General features: G+C 45.7%; 1 protein-coding gene across 3 annotated transcripts in view; it reads right to left on the bottom strand.

The window, feature by feature from the left end:
* LOC126533419 (uncharacterized) overlaps positions 1 to 16,091 on the bottom strand; it is a 234,153-nt gene extending 218,062 nt beyond the window's left edge. For 2 of the 3 annotated variants that reach the window (XM_055071902.2, XM_055071905.2), the window contains exons 1-9: positions 15,020 to 16,090; positions 12,203 to 12,305; positions 10,937 to 11,046; positions 8,201 to 8,356; positions 7,398 to 7,639; positions 6,563 to 6,666; positions 5,923 to 6,001; positions 4,291 to 4,458; positions 1,989 to 2,108 (exon numbers count right to left, since the gene is read on the bottom strand). In XM_055071902.2, coding sequence (XP_054927877.1) covers positions 1,989 to 2,108; positions 4,291 to 4,458; positions 5,923 to 6,001; positions 6,563 to 6,666; positions 7,398 to 7,639; positions 8,201 to 8,356; positions 10,937 to 11,046; positions 12,203 to 12,305; positions 15,020 to 15,194 — 1,257 coding nt within the window. In that variant the 5' untranslated portion in view covers positions 15,195 to 16,090. Of the gene's footprint in view, positions 1 to 1,988; positions 2,109 to 4,290; positions 4,459 to 5,922; positions 6,002 to 6,562; positions 6,667 to 7,397; positions 7,640 to 8,200; positions 8,357 to 10,936; positions 11,047 to 12,202; positions 12,306 to 15,019 lie in introns of all 3 variants that reach the window. The other variant, XM_055071904.2, reaches the window with a different exon arrangement.
* Positions 16,092 to 17,566: the final 1,475 nt, after the last annotated feature.

Genomic DNA, 17,566 nt, shown 5'->3' with positions numbered 1-17,566 from the left:
TTCTACACAGGGCGACCCAGGCGGCCGCGCACGCCTGGTCGGGCCACTGTATCTTGAAAGTCATCTGGGACGGGTACAGAGTGGTTTGCGTAGACGGGAGCTACTGCATGAAAATCAATTCGCTCGCTGCTGCTGCCGTGTTTCCTCACTGCAGCGTGCTGAAAGCGAGTTTCCGCGGTCATCGACTGAGATGTGTTCATGTTGGCTTGTGGGCGCATGACAACATGCTTGTTAGTTTAGTTATATTCGAGGAGAACTTTCTGTGGCTATGAAGGGAAACCTTCGGAGGCAAAGCGCGCGCAATGGAGAGCGCTTGTGAAAGGAGTTCCGCGTTTTAATCCACGTTAGTTTATGTCGGAGAAGACAAAACACGAACACCTAATTAGCATCTGTTAAATAATAGAGAACACATAACTGAGTGTAAATGTTTACTTATTTTGCGGCGTCTCCCTTCCACTTCTGGGGAAACGCGAAACCGTCGCACGTACGTGGAATCTGCGTCTTTTCCCAGTAGCCAAAAGCACTGTCAAATGCTGCCGGACTACTTGGCACAGTAACGCATGTGCAGTACACACGCGCCCGTAGCTTTCCCTTCATAGCCACAGAAAGTTGTGCACGAGAATTGTATGCCTTTGTTTACAAGTTTATACGACCGATGAAACTGCTATATCCATACTCTGTATAGCTGTCCACTAATTTGCTATCGCAATCGATGCTTCGCCTTTCGGGCGAAACTGCGACTTTTTTTAAAATCATATGTTCGGTCATATTACAGTATTTGGTGTACAAAAGGAGGTGCCATAGTCAAAGTCCATATGGGGGTCCCTTGTGAAACAAATAACTATGATTGTTAACAACTCTAATCAATGTCACTGTATTTGACGTTTAACGGTGATGAAATAACTCACTTGAAACCTATACTAAAAAGGTAAAAATTAAATGGCTGAAATACTGAAGAAAAACAATATCAAAGGCATTTTGGCTCCCGCATGGAACCGTTGTTCACGACACCAGATGGGAGTATATGCATGACCCTTGTGTTTAGTAGGTAGCGCAGGCAGCATGCGTCAACAGGTGGCAATTAGTTGCGGTCACTGCGCATCACCTTGCGCTGTCATCTGAACGCGCAGATATTGAGGCTACAGGCGCCAGATTCAGTTCGGTTCCAACCACGCGCCTGCTCCCTGTAATCGACTTCGCAGTAACGGTAATATTCTATTCTTGTAAAAACGTCAATCATTCATACCATCTGAACGCCTTTTTTACAGACCGTTTTATCTTCTCAAGCCTTGTCACATTCGCCACATAAATCCCACATAAGCGAACTAGGGTGGTATCTTAGGCTAGCTGGTAATTCATGATAAAAAATTATGTACAGCGCAAAGGCCAAGGACTGCGAGAGACGACATACACTGCGCAGTGTATGTCGTCTCTCGCAGTCCTTGTCCTTCGCGCTGTACATCATTTTTTATCGTTAACAAGCCCATTTTCCATATGTTCTACTCTGATCCGCAGGCTCGCGAGTGGGCTGTATTAGAGAAGCCTACAAGCACTAGCAAAAAAGAAAAAGAAAAATAAAGCAATACCACATGCCTAAGGGCTATCGATAGAAAACCTAAAGACTTCACATGAAAATTATTGCAGCGAGTTTAAATCAAATTTCGAGAGGCTAGCGCCCTCAGTGATAACACGAGAGGCATTCCGCTCAAGCCGCGTGTATGACAAATCCTTCCCTTCACGCAACCAACTGCATCTTGCGGTTTTCTGCAAAACCAGCACTTTGGCTACCACGATGAAAACCTACACATGCAGTGCTCCAGCAGAACTTTTTGTTGGGCTAGTTGCTGCATGTTACTGAAGTACTAAGGCGCCAAACAGACGCAAACAGACAGACACAAAAAGGGACACGGACGAGCGCTCGTCCGTGTCCCTTCTTGTGTCGTCTGTTTGGCGTTTTTAGTACTTCAGTAACATGCAGTGCTACTCACAATGGCGCTCAGTGCCTTGGAGGAGAAGGTGACGTAGCAGTCGTGTAGGTCGTGGTACACGTGACACGCAGTCCTCGGCAGTGGTTCCTCCGCCGTCATGTCCGCCACCCTGAGGCACACCTGAACCATTCGCACGGAACCAGAATACAGAGAACACGGGGTGTGTTTCCTTCTGGGCCAGCATTGAAGACAGTCTACGTTGATGGCTAAGACAACTTCGAGTCCGAGTAATAGAATGCATCTGAAAGACGTCTCTGCGACTAGCGCCTCCTCGCGTCGACAAGAAAAAGCTATGAAAAGAAAGTAATTAGGTGGAACATATACTGAATTTAATGTTCATGTAAGCGAAATTTTGTGAGTTGCGAACAACGGTGCATTGAAACACAACACATAGAATATACAACGTGCAAGTCTCTCTATTTACAGAATGCGACTTATCCTCGGTTCCTGGATGTCTTGTTTTCCTTTCTTCTTCCACAGCTGTCTCAGTCTTCCGAGAGGAGTGTCACTCAAAACTGAGAGAAAGGGACTTCTGCACTTCTTTTATGCACGTCTGATGACGTCTATTGCTTCTTTTTGATTGGTTAAAAGTTCAGATTACTTTTTTTCATTTATTTGTGAAACGCATTCGATATTGCTACTGCCGAAAAAAGTCTGTGCTGGCTATTTGCGCACGTTTAGATTGCGTGCTACTATGCACATGTGCCTTAAGTCATGCGTGAGTGAACTAAGGACACACGTAGCACGCAATCTTTCGCCAAACGCCACAGTAAACCGGGACTGATTAGATATTAAAAAGAGCTAAGGGTGCGGAAAGGGTACAGGATGCATGTTCCGAATTAGGCACCATATAAGCCGATACAGAAACATGTGACGTCAAGATGCACCCGCGCACTCGATAGAGGTTAGACGAATAAAGGGACAATAATGTGCGGGAGTGACATTAAGCAAGCTTCGCTTTAAAAACACACATTGCAGCTGCACTTGAAAGTTCGGAAATGTAGCGTAGCTTACATTAGGAAAATAAAAAAGCTTGACAACGTTTTCTTGTGCAGTCACCTTCCTGTCAAATGTTTAAGCACGCTGCACAGTCGCCAACTTGATCGAACAGCAAAGTAACCAGAGTCGTCTTTTTTTTTTTTTTTTACTTCGACACCGTCTTCGCGAAGTTGCCTATTTTGCCGGCTTTGTCAGTATTGGAAGGAAACTTAAAATGGCTGCTACCCATTTAGCTGTCTGTTTAGCCCCTCTATGAAGAGCATCCGAACGCAGCCATGTTGAGAGCCATACATTAAATTTTAGACTAAATGGTACAATTCGACTAGTCACCACTGCGCCTTGACTCGGGTTGGAACTATGCGAAGCCCCGTTCAATATTGGAAGCATAAAAGCCTGCCCCAGTGGAACATTCGGCCACAAGAAAATACTTTGTGCACGTGGAGAGATAAATTTCTCTCGTAATATCCTATTTAATCTACCTATTCCTGCATTGAGTTGCCTTCACCATCCCCACAGCTGATTTTGGATGATTCATTTTATTGTGCTTATTTTCTTATGCAGACTCCTGCTTACGTTGACATCCGACATGCAGGCGCAGTTACACTTGATTATACGTAGGTTTCTTTACATACATTCGCCAAATATATTACAACACACGCTTTACATGGACGTTGCACGCGGATATATCTTACATTAAATTACACATATATCTCGCATACTTCAAAGGCAGAGCAAGATCAATGCATCTATTTAAGAAACCCGCAATGAGCGCTTTTATTCTCTTGTGCAAGAAGAATGACTGCGCTAGTGGCGCTGAACAGCAAGGGCACTTTTTCGTGCCGGTGGCATCTGTAAGGGCCCCGACTTATCTGCATGCGCCTTTTGCCCACAGCGACCACAAGCGCGCGGACGTGCGCAAAACTGCACAAGTGTCACACAAACGCGTAAATACGGTTTACACTGCTCGTGCAGACCCATTGTAAACCGAAACTTGTGCACCTTCGTGGGACGTGTGCAGTTTTCCCGCACGTCCACACGAGTGCGGAAGTTCGTGCGGATTGAGCGTAAGTGGTCCCCACGGGAACCATTTCGTGGGGCGCGGAGGGACACAGAGCAAACGGAGGGACAAAGAGCAGTCGCAGCGTGCTTTACTATAGGAGGAGTTTCACTCGGATTCTCAACTTGTCACTCGGTATGGCTGCCCCTTTGCTACGCCTCTGCTCTCGCCGCGATTTCGTCATTGCAGACGCAATGGTTAGTGCAGTGAACTATGGGTACAGAAGTGTGGAGGCGGAGTGCCCACCTGGGCGAAAGGAACCCTCTGAGGATTTATCGCTGACTCCTTGCGGAAGCAGTTCCGGCCTGCCTGGGCGGGCGGCATCGGGTAGCGAAGTGGCGCCAGGCTCAGCGACAGAAGGCTCTTGGTGGCAACGGACAGGGGCTTGCGCTTCAGCCACTCGAACCACGGCTCCTACGCCAAGCACCGATGAAAACCGACGTTATCGGTAACGTAACTCAACGCCTGCTTGAATGAATTGTGGACCGACATACCGGCCGTTTGACTCAATAATGACTTTACGCGCTCACACACATTACAATGCCTACTTAGCTCAAGTACACCCGGGATCAGATGAAGCGAGCGCTTGTCCTTCATACCTTTCCTTGGGATTGTTTTTATTTTCTCTCCTTCATTGTCGCAAGAATCTGTGTACAGTGTGCCTATGCGCCTTGCCGAATACAGGTGACTATATGAATAGGAGTGAAACGCATGTGTTGAGGATTTCGACGAGGCTTACTACGTTATACGGCTGTATTCTATACGCTTCGTGTGGTGCTGATCTGTATGTGTTCTTACAGTTGGTTCCATTTACACTTGTCTTAGACCGAAACCCAACTCACTCGTTTAGAACCTCGCTGAAACAAGTCGCACCCTCAAGAGAGAAAATGTCGTGACTTTACTGTGCGCAGTCTGGCATGTACGGATGCACGAGTACACTATAAAATTCATTCACCGTATCTGTTCATACACCATTGGGTTTGCGTCGAGAGCAGCTGTAAATGCGTTTGGCGGCGCTGCGATCGTGCAGTGAAGCCGGCCTTATCATGAATGTACCGACAGGACAGAAGAGGCAAAGCTTGTTGTGATCTGGCTATAGGTGAATCGCTAATAAAATGGATAACTGGATCTCTGGTCATTGACAAGCTAAAAATGGAGTGGCAAGCACACCGCTGCCCAAGTCAAATATACCTTGCGTATATGCTCCATCCAATTACACTCGCTCGATTCCATGACGTAACTACGGAAGCGAACTTTTTTCAATATGAGCGTCTCTCGGGAACGTGTGTCTTGAAGCGCATGGGGCGCAATGAAGCGGTGCATTTCGGCCTTGTGAGCGGAACTTGCACTGAATCGTAAGGTTATCACCGAGTACAGACATTAGAACAGAAGGTCTATACATCATCATCATCATCATCATCATCATCACCACCGCCACCGCCACCATCATCATCATCATCATCTATTATGTCCACTGCAGGACGAAGGCCTCTCTCTGAGATCTCCAATTACCCCTGTCCTGCGCCAATCTACATATTTCTGCACTGAGCTGTCTTCACCATCCCCGCAGCTAATTTTGGATGATTCATATTATTCTATACAGCAAACAGTCTACAAAGCCAGTGCCTGCAAACAGCCTCACACGCTTCCACGTGCACACTGGCTGCGAGCGTGGAGCATTGGGGTTAGTTTCAGCAGTTTCGAGGCAAACAGCGAGGAATCGACCATCTGTCAAATACCTCGAATATATTTGGCCGCTCTCCCTCGAAAATTTTTTTTTGCCACACTCACGACAGCCTTATGGGAACTTCGATTTCCATTTTCTGTAGCTAAACCTACAGCAGTATCGAGAGGGCAGTTAGCGCACGAAGTACTCACAAAGAAGCTTCCATCGAAGGCGCAGGTCACGTGGCTCATGTTTGGAATGTGCGCCCACACGACGACGTTCTTAAGCAATCTGGTTAGGAGAAAATGCAGGCGCTGAGTAAATTGCTAAAGTGAAACTTAACTACTCTTGATACGCATGTCCTTGCAGCTAATAAGCCACAGAGTCCAAATACACACCAAGAAGTCCGCTTTTGATTCTTTCATTTCGATCGAAAGTAGTATGTGATCAAAAAAATGTAAACTGTGAACACGAATGCTCATCCGGGGAGCATGATTTGAAGCTTGCCTTCAAAGTTAAATCTATCCTGACTCTATTTCTACCGCCTTTCTACATTTTCTATGCCACCTTTATAAGCACATGAATTCTTGCACAGCTCAGACGTATTTCCACGTGAAGCGCGTGAACAGCAACTTACGTCGCTGACACTGTATAGGCCTGCCTATTTATAAGCTAAACATAGGTGATTGATTGAAGACGGATAATTTTGACGTGCCTTAATGAACATAGCACGTGGCTTCCCTCTTTCAGGTTCTTATACGCACTGGATCTTCGACTTGAGAACTATCCACTTGAGAAGATAGATTTGAAGATTGAAGCATATCCGCCCAAGTGATAAAAAAACCTGTTTACCTGTAGTAAGCCTCGTACTTCACGAATGCCCTGTCGTCGATGGCGTCTTCAGGGATCACAACGCTAACCTCAATGTCAAATGCACCAAGACATTCTTGAAGGTTCTGAAGGAAAGAAGAATAAAGAGAAAGTGATCAAGATCACAGGGAATGTCAAATGTGTAAAGTACAAATTTATTTCCGTTGAAAACCTTAGGTATGAATGTGCTTCGTACAAAGAATACAAAGTAGGCGTTGCAGAGTGGTTGCTTTTCAAATGGAAATTATAAATATAGTTAATGTAAGTGTCGCTGAACGGTGACGCTGAATCTGTGTCATTAGAAAACGCCACGGATGCAGATGCGATCAGACTATGTTCACTGCATGTGTTGTGACTGACGTTACTGCTGACTGTCAAATGCTATGACTGTTTGCAGGGGTGACGGCGCTTTACTTGTCAGAACCTGGCAAATTGCTTCGAGCTGTACCTGTAAACTGAGCAACGCGTACTAATTGAAGTGCCAATTACAAGTGCTTTCAAACGAATCAAGTCATGCATCCATAGTGACAAAAATGCCGGAAGCCGAGTGTGGCAGTACGAAGTTCCGATATATCACCAGCTTCTCAGCTGGCGGACGTATGTTCAGTTCCTGCTTGAGGTGAGATTGGCTATTTCCAGCGTGCGGCTGGTGTTTTCTGCGTGTAGCTATATTTCCACGAGAAAAAAATAATACGGACCAAATCAGTCCTTCGAGGTCTGCACTCCTAACGCTTGCATTGTCAGCGCTTATGTGGTGGACCGCTCATTCAAAAGTCCATCGACATAGACGGCAAGCGCCGTGCACGAAATTTCTCACCACGATGAACTGATGGTAGGCCCCATCGGTGCTAGCTGGCGGGTGGAAAAGAACGCCTTCGCCTCCCATGCGCTCGGCGAACTTGTGCAGGCTGCGGCAGAGGCGCACCACGGTCATGTTGGTCACGTTGGGCGAGCTGAGGACGCGGAAACCCTCCTCCATGGCCCGTGGGCCTCCGACGCCCACGAACAGCCGCACCCACGGGTACGCCTTGCGGCGCTCGGCGATGTCGCGGTACCTCTCTGCACGCGGCAAAAGTGAGTGAGTGAGTGAGTGAGTGAGTGAGTGAGTGAGTGAGTGAGTGAGTGAGTGAGTGAGTGAGTGAGTGAGTCAGTGAGTGAGTCAGTGAGTGAGTGAGTGAGTGAGTGAGTGAGTGAGTGAGTGAGTGAGTGAGTGAGTGAGTGAGTGAGTGAGTGAGTGAGTGAGTGAGTGAGTGAGTGAGTGAGTGAGTGAGTGAGTGAGTCAGTCAGTCAGTGAGCGGGCGAGAGTTAGTGAGTGAGTGAGTGAGTGAGAGTTAAACTGAAGCTGTAAGAGAGAACGAGTGATTGAGAGAGTTCATAGAGCGAATGAGCTACCAATAGAATGGGTAAGTGACCGCGTGTGATTCAGAAAGTGATGAGATGGGTGGGTGAGAGCGAGCTAATCGGTTAATCTAACGAGTACGCGTGCTTGCTAAGCACCCAACAACCTTATTTTTTTCCTGCGTTTCTTTTTTTTTAACATTGCACTGCTTTTCGACTATCTATGAGGCTTTCCAAGAGAGAGGCCAAACGTAGCGCGAAATTCGCGAAACAAGCACCAACCTTCGTCAGCCGCCAAGACAGCGACGCTGTCTCCTCTTGGCGAGAGATCGAGGCAGCAAAAGATGATGGCGGAGCACAGTTCCAGCGGCAGGCTGCTCACCGTGTAGGTGAAATCCTTGGAGTCAAAGAAGCACCACATGGGCTTCCTGGGAACGTCTGCAGCAGAGAGGCGCGCTTACGTACGCCTGTTACGACTAATCGGCAAGTCAACCCACGTCGAACGTTGATGCACTGTAATTTTGTCCCAGTCTTGTTTTTTGTATCGCATTTAGATTTACGCACTGTTCTCAGCCTCACCATACAACCTTTACCCTATGTAATACCCTCCCTAGAGGGTCTTTAGGGTTATCGTGAAATAAAAAAATAAATAAATAAATAAATAAATAAATAAATAAATAAATAAATAAATAAATAAACCGGCCACTTCTCAGTGTCAAGCACTGATAGCGGCACTAACGGACAGGCGTGTTAATGCGCAATGCGGTTGAAAACTTGAACAGGCCGACAGTACGAACTTTGGTGGCTACATAACGTTACTGTGGTTGTATATTCCCTGCTCTCTTTCTTAAACATGATGAGAATATCAAGTGAACGGCGCTCCAGTGTTTGCCAGTTTACAGATTGCTGGAAAGAAATACCTTCCTCCAGCAGCAGCTGCCAAAAAGATAGAGACACACTAAAGTGATAGACTAAAAAAATATGGAGTTTTGCGTGCCAAAACCACTTCGTGATTATGAGGCACGCTGTAGTGGAGGACTCCGGAAATTTCGACCACCTGGGGTTCCTTAACGTGCACCTAAATCTAAGTACACGGGTGTTTTCGAATTTCGCCCCCATCGAAATGCGGCTGCCGTTGCCGGGATTCCATCCCGCGACCTCGTGCTCAGCAGCCCAACACCATAGCCATTGAGCAACCACGGCGGGTAGTGATCGGCTAAATCAGTTTAGAATGACAAAATGTTGTTTTAGAATTATATTTTCGTTAATTTTGAGGTAAGGTGCTGTTTATAATATAAAGACATATAGGCCCAAGGAGACGCTGTCAAAACGCATGTCGTTGCGGCTAACAGGTGCGGGAATTCGAAGGTGGCATCGTCCCCCGTCTTTCGATCCCGTGTGCTATCTGGTTTACCAAGATTCTTCTCATGCTAAGAGTGGGTTTCTTTTTGTGTGCGTGTTTTAGACGTGTAATTTATTTACACAGCTCAACTTATTCGTTTGTTTAGAGTCTTTCAGGCGACAGGACTGCAACTCTGAGTACGCAGCATATTGCCCCACGTATCGGGCAGGTGATGACCTGCTGATACATTCAATGAAAGAGCATCTACGCAGCAAGGCGACCCCTCAGCCCTGCAGTCTCACCGTATGCGCTTCTACAAAAAGCTATATAGTGAAAAAATTTGAAAGGCCGCCGAGGCATCCTATTCGTCGGCGCTAGATTTCTGGCTGGAACATCTTTCCATCCACCGCATTTTCCCTTACGTGGTCCGACGCTGTAACGACGAAATCTACGCTCAGATCAAGAACATGCTTAACCTCAGCTCCCCTGGCCACGCATGAGCTGATTAGGAAGAGCAGTTATTTCACGAAACTATTTCTCTGTCTTTGTCCTTTGTCTTTGTCTCCTCCTTTGTCTTTAGCAGCCCAATGATGGACCTCCTCTGGTGTATCTTTTTAACTACATTGCTTTTTGCCCCACGCTACTTATTGTGTATTCGGAGGACACGGAGTTGTGTACACAGCCGCTTTGCACCCGTGAATTGGGAAAAACATGGCGCATGACACTGAGTGCGAGGGAATACGTAGGCGTGGGGAAGCAGAAACAGGTCGCTAAATAGCAAAGAAAGAAAGCATATCCGAACTTTATTCAGACACAAGTTAGCACTTGTAAACAAAATAAAAGTAAATTAGGTATATCTAAAAATCCGAGGGCATTGCTGCCCACTAGCCATCAGCAGGAAATAGACACCCCAATTCGCGTTCTGAATCCTTATCCTCGGCAAAAGACAAATTCACATCGAAGCAAGCTTCAGAGGGAAGCGTATGTAAAGAAGCCGATATGAGTATAATGCTAGGACCTGCCCCTACCTTTGAGTTTAGTTTCACTGCTTAGCTGAATTTCTCGGAAAGTGACAATAACAGCACGTGGCATCACTATAACAGCAGGAATGAACAGTAGTGCAGTGCATGGTCGCAAATATGTAGATGAAGTTTTGGTAATTTTTCTGTATATATAATAAATGCACACTATGAGCGAAACTTGGACATATGGACAAGTTCAAGCGAAAATATTGGTTTTCTTGTTTGGAACGGTGCTAAAGCAAGCAATCTGGCACAAAATGCACATTGAAAACCTTCTTCGGAATGCACACAACACTACTGACGCGAAAACTAGGGGTTGGATTGATCTATTCAAACGAGAGGTCAATATGGTTAGACCCGCTGTATAATCCACGACCACCAAACCATCCAGCGCTTATAGTGGATATGACAGTGGGCTCCTCTTCAGTTGATACTAACTGCTTTTCTTTTTCTATTGACCGCGAGAGGCTGTGTAAATCCATGCTATCTTAATTATCGTCGACCAGGGCGAAATGCTTGGACAAGACACTGGCGTCAGGAGCACGCTGGCCTCTCGTTGTCTTCGCGGCACGGTTGATCCATGTTAGTCTGCCTACAGGGCGCGTTGGTTTCTCAGGAAAAAAAGTTGAGCTACAGATTTTAAGGTGTCCTCACGTGCAGCCCAGGACACCTTGGCGACTTCCGACGTGGTGATGCCGTTGTCCGGTGGCGTGGTCGTGACGAACACACGTGGAGCATCGAACATGCCTGGACGAGCCACATACCTGTCGTATAATAAAAAGGCCAAATCGTTAAACTTCGGAAATAAACGAACTGTAATGTGTATGCTACGAATGCTATTTTCGAACGTTCGGAGTTCAACTTTTTCCCTGAGACATAGCGATTGAACCAGCTGTACACAAACAATGCCGATTGCGTGTCGTCAAGCGTTTTCTCACACAAGTGATCAATCCAATTGAAGCTGCTTGACCGACTTCCGACTGTACTATATTTGCGACACGTGACCAAGCCTCCGTGCGCCTCGTCGCAATTATAGCGGGTACATACGCAATGTTCGGTTCTGTAACGAAGATTATTTGCAGATATCCTACGAAAGACAGGCCACTCCATTGTACATTTTTGCGTTGTCGAAGTAAGGTCGAAGAAAATAATTGAATGTAAAATTGAACCTTGGGGAGCCTCATTCTGTCGGTCCTTAGAACCCAAGCTGAGAAAGGTGCTGCAAAGACATGCAACACTCGGCAAGCCAACGTGCAGACTCTATTCGGGAGCATTGTTAGGCATAACCTCGGTGAAGAATGCCGACAATAGGACAAAAAGAAAGAAAGATATACGGAACGAATGCGCTGTGTTCCGTCTTTCCTCTCTTGTCGTCTGCACTGTGCACAATCAAACTTAAAAAGAAAAACGATCCTCGTTCCGCGAAGTGAACCCGCATTTAGCGTGAACTGCGCTGACACAGCTTTCTGTGGCAGCGCAGCAAAAACTATGGCGCAAAAGCACATATTTATTTACTGCGCATTTGCATGTATAGTCCGCGAATGTAAGCAACTGGAAGCTACTCAGCTTAAAACAAACCGTACAGAATACTTACATTTATTAAATCAATATTTCTTTCCTAACAAATAAAAAGCTTGCTTAGGAAAATTATTTCCGTTTCTTACAGCTCCTAGTTGTCTGGCTTTCGGGCATCCATCATGTCTACTTTACCTGGTTCTGCAAGCCGCCAGCAAAACGTCGACACTACTCGGCGTAGTAAGACAAGAGCAGAAGGTCCGCAAGTGCGAGCGAGTGCGCGTAGCCTTGGCTGTGACGTGACGACGGAGAATAGCGGTCGGCCTTGTAGTAGACGATTTGCGAGAGCACGAGCTTTCACACTGAACGAACAGGGTGGGCTTCGCTCGTTCCCAAGGTGCATACCTGTAACGCGGGAAAGGTCTGCCTGGGCTGACAGCAGATGGCGCAGCGCTCGTGAATGCCGCCAACGGTGTCGAGTTCTGCGTTCCACTTGGCGTGCGCGACTCTGCCAGAAGGGAACCAAAACGTTCACTATGGACTGAACTGAAAGCTAAAGCTTCGATTAATCTAAATTTTACTCTGTAAGCATGATTGCTGCGAAACTAAAGGAATATGGTCCGTTGCCAGCTATTAGTGTTTGGAAACAACAATGTGGAAACCAATTGCAAGCAGGAAACTTTGCCTCTTCGGCGTTGACATAGCTTACCAAACTGCGACAAACTTGGAGCACAACATCAGGTCGCGCATGCTGATGGATGCAAACATGCCTCGGTTTTGTACCACGCTCTTCCTCTGCAGTACTTTTCCGTATTCAGCTGATGAGTAGGTCAACGATGCTCATCCCAGCCGCGCAACTTACTGTATTCACATTGTTACTTGAAAGTACAGTGGGGAAACTATATACAGGGTATATTTAAAAGGGCAGCAAGCACTGGCCAAGATGGAAGCCAGCCAACATCCAGCGAAGCACGTCGTCTTCTTCAGATCAACCATACGTGGCCACTTATGGGTACGTCCCACAAAATCCTCAAGTCAACATTATCGTCTTCCGGTAGCACGTAGCAATATTTTAAAGGGAAACCGGTGAACGTAGTTTATTCGTCTGCGAGATGAACGTTTTAAGTAACACGTTTGCACCGTATAGACAACGCCACGAACCGCATCAAAGATGTACATAACACTCATGATCGCTGCGAGAAAAAAAAAGTCAAGGGCTGAATTTTTAACTGCAGTGCATTTCGCCACTGAGTTTGAAAACGCAGTTCCCGAAACTCGTGCAAACTGCAGCATTTCTGCTAGATGGCTAGGACTTAACCTCTGCTCGGCTTCGATTCCGCAAATGGGACGTACACCGTAAAGTAAATAACTGAACAGTTAAGCAGTGAAGCTAGATTCTATATTTACACTACACCGATATTTGCCGTGGAAGTAACTTCCGCCTCTTCAAGAATCCGCGTAATGAGACAGAATTGCGCTAATTTGATAGGTCGGTTTCCAACTGAGAAATCACCTGGTATGTAGAGAAAATACTCTCCACTATCTGACGGCGCATCTATGGTCTCTCTCCTGCAAAATGAGCCAATAAATGCACTCATCACAGTAAAAGATTTTGTCATGGTTTGTATCCTAGTTTGTCTAACCTTTATCCTTAAGGCCGCAGAAAAAAAATATATTGCAGACAACATCTAGCTCAGCATATACCGCTGATTATAGCAACAGTAGCTGAAAAATGTGTATTAATTCTACCAAATTGGTTGGGCGCATACACTCATAGTATATGGGTCATAATAATATATCTAACACAAGAGTTTGACAGCGGTAGCTATTAGGTGTCCATTTCATTCACTTTCCGTGTCGTGTTTTCTTATCATCGCGTTTACATGCCCCCAAAAAAGCCGCCAACAAACAAAACTTGAATTGTCCCCATCAACAATTCAATTTCGTCCCTTAGAGGTAAGGGCGTTAGTCATCAGTGTTACCTTCTTAGCGATTTTGCCGCTAGATTTAGCCACTTTCTGGTCTGTTTAGTGACACAATTTTTCAATTTAGCGGCCGGGGACTTTCCTATCTACGTGACAGAACAATTGGCGACATCTGAGCGACTCTGAAGTTCAAAAATTTGCTTTAAAAATAACCTTCCAGGGGCGCATGTTCTTATTCAAAAGCTGCATGCAATTGACCCAAATTAGCTGTGTGACGCGTAGACTGTGTGATCATGCTGAAACAATGGTTGCAAAACGGTAAACGATCACAGGGCGCTCACAAAATGAGTGTTTTCTGTATTTTTTTACGATAGCAATTTGAATGGGTCCTAACGCTCCTGCTTCTACGCTTTCACTGCATACGAATTGGAATGGTGGACATTCGCAAATATTATTGCGAGATTTAGAACGCAACAGGTGGACAATAAGACAGATTGTATGTAGAAAGCCGTAACGATAGGAGAGGTTGGGCTCGCTCATGCGAGCCTGAACGCACTGCTCTCTTATCGCGTGGGTTTTGGACAAATCACTCTTGCGAAGGGTCTTCAGGTAAATCAAGGAGCTGTATCGCAGTATTTGGCCTGCATAAAGTCACGTGACTGTAATCGCATTGTTAGCACGCGCCCTTGTGCGTCTTGCAGAATTCTGCTATCCTTTCAGGAGCGCCGAGAACTAGAAAATTCACTGAAATAATGTAGACCACATGTATTTCGTGCTAAGAAAATCTCATTGTTTGTGTCCTTTTGAAATGTGCTGCATTTGGAACCTCACAATCTGGGGGTAAACGGCGAATTTCAGCTGTCGTCGCTCGTCGTTATGCAAGTATAACCGTTAAGATCCCACAACGCACTGCTCGTAAATTCATAGTTTATTCCTGACTCACATGGATTCTATGCAAACGTGAGACATTTCGGTAAATGATTTACGCCGTGCTAAAGTGTACATTAAAGTGTTCCAAGAACGCCCCCGTTACCTAAACTTTATTCACAAGCTTTAGCGACAATATCAGCGACCTTTCAGGAAAATTTAGCGGAGATTTAGCGACATTTTTTTTTTTTTTTTGGGGGGGGGGGGTCACTTTAAAGACACGCTTCCAGAAACTGTGGCAAAACAGTCAAGGGACGAACCAACACTCTTAAGAGCGCGATATTTTTTTTTTTTTTACTACGTTGTTCGCGGGAGTGCAGCAACCAGGGACTGGTGCCAATTACTAGACCCGTTCCATCTACACACTGACCTGGTATAGCCATCAAATAGGCTACTCCGATGATGCCGAGGAAGCCGAGCGGGATGAGGCACAGCGACAGCCGGTACTTGCCGTAGAGCCGGGGATGCAGGGCACTGCCTTCCTCGTGCCTGTGTCTCAGGTGGGGTGGCACTACACTGGGATGGCATACGGGGTATGCGCACATGCTGAGTTGAACACACTTAACGATGAACTCGCTGCAGTGACTCGGTGGCTGACGCGCTAAGTCGTTGAGCACCAGGTCGCGGGTGCGATTACTGCCAACGGTGGCCGCATTCCCACTCGACGTGTGCGGTAACGTAAACGCTCTTGTCTGCCAACCTTCCTGTCTACCAAAACACGCAAAAGCGGTGACATCCAACTAAATTTTATTTTGAAACGGCACGATTATACACCGGGGAAGAAAAATTGGGAAAAAATTACATATGAGGAAAAGGGGTACCAAGACAGCATTACATGTCAGAATTTTTGGATTAAATCTGATGGCCACTGTATGCCTTTAAAGAGACGCCTTTATTTATTTAGCGCCAGCGTTCCAACAAGAAGACTTAGTCGAGGCAACAGCTGTTTAAAATAATCCCTGTTGCTCCGAGTATTACCGCTCTTGTCTGGTCTACATTCCCCTGCAAGAACGCTCCGCCTAAGTGCAGCGTGAACAAAGTAGTCGAGCAGTTTGGCATTAAGTCAGGTTCTGCTTCAATGCATAAAACAGCTGTTTACAAAAAAAAGTAATTGGAACGCCAATGCATTTCGTCGGACACATTGAAAATTAATATCCCGGAACTGGTGCTGTCCAGATAATTACTTCCAAGTGCATACGCTGTGCAAACTCAGCGGCTATAATTCGTATATTGAAATGTGCGGCGCGAAGTAAAAAATTAAAAAGTTAGTTAGCGTAATTACGTAAATTATTCAACTGAACATTTTTATTTCTCGTAGAAGTAACGGCCGCCTCGTCGAGTAATTTAGATCAAGGGTGAGAATTGTTTGTCCTATCTGCCACACAGGCAATATTTAAAAATTTTCGTGCAGCTAAAAGCCCCCTGCATGCATGCACTTATATATATATATATATATATATATATATATATATAGTGTGTAATGTAGCTAAATTATGGGGTTTAACATGCCAATACCGCTTTCTGATTATAAGGCACGCCGTAGTGGGGGACTCCGGAAATTTCGACCCCCTGGGGTTCTTTAACGTGCACCTAAATCTAAGTACATGGCTGCTTTTGCATTTCGCTTCCATCTAAATGCGGTCGCCGTGGCCGGGATTCGATACCGCGATCTCCTGCTCAGCAGCCCAACACTATATATAAATATACTTGTGGCTGAGGAAATCACTCTGGCCCCATTTATAAAAGGAATAAATAGAGAGTACGACGCACGTTGAATTAGCACAGTATATCTCACTGACGTTTCGGCTGGTGGGCCAGCCTTTTGTCAAAGTCTTTGACAAACGCTTTGACAAAGGCTGGTCCACCTGTCGAAACGTCAGTGAAATATACTGTGCTAATTCAATGTGCGTCGTACGTTCTCTTTATATATATATATATATATATATATATATATATATATATATATATATATATATATATATATATATATATATATATATATATTAGATCACACCATTTATACGATTTTTGATGTACCAATGCCGAAGCGCAGTGCGGAAAGAAATCCCGTGTTGGGAGCGCGCCAACTTACACGAGGCGACCAACGCTCCGGAGGTCTGCGAACAAGTGACGCGTAAAGTGTACAGATTACGAAACATAATCAAGAAGGAGTTAAAAATATGAAATCATTGTTAAGAGCGTTCACTTCTAAGCCTTTGATTATCCGCGAGCCTTTCCACCAACAACGTATTCTTCGCAGACACCGCGAGAAAGGACATACCTCCGTCAAGCGCTGGAGCGCCGTCTGCTGCCCTCGCTTCTGCAAGTAAACGTAGTCGGCAGTGAGAGTTGTAGGTGTTCACACGATGGCGGCAGAGGCGCGGTAAGTTGTCCACGCCCCGAAATGTTCATAGCATGTTCGTAGTTATTCGTTTCGAACGTTGTCACACCGGTCGCGCTTACAGAACACCAAGAAAAAGTTACTTCTGTTATTTGCAATCATAGGCTACACTGTAATAAGCCCTCTTAAGATGGAGAATTTGCGCAGACTTTGCTGTCGTCGTTATCAGGGCAAGAAGAAAGGACCGTTGGCACACGAGCGGTATCACCGGTAAGCATAAATCGTGTTAAAAGTTATTGCCTAGCACTGCAATTTTTATAGGAATAGACAATACCGGCGCTGAAGCAAATTTCGCTTCAAAAGCCCCTGCTAACAACGCGACGTGCGTTTTTTTTTTTTTTTCGCGGCTATAAAGAAATATACCTTGTATTAAAGCTGCTGAAACTTCGAGACAATTGTTATCCCAGGCAAAATGCATGAACGACAAAGTAATGATAATGGCGATCATGACTCCAAAATCGCCAGTGTTTCTTACTGTTAGCTCGGATAAACTCGGTCTCTTGTACTACCTGATCA

The sequence above is a fragment of the Dermacentor andersoni genome, chromosome 7, assembly GCF_023375885.2.
Source record: "Dermacentor andersoni chromosome 7, qqDerAnde1_hic_scaffold, whole genome shotgun sequence".
In the NCBI taxonomy this organism is placed as follows: Eukaryota; Metazoa; Arthropoda; class Arachnida; order Ixodida; family Ixodidae; genus Dermacentor; species Dermacentor andersoni.
This window is presented reverse-complemented; position numbering and strand designations above follow the sequence as displayed.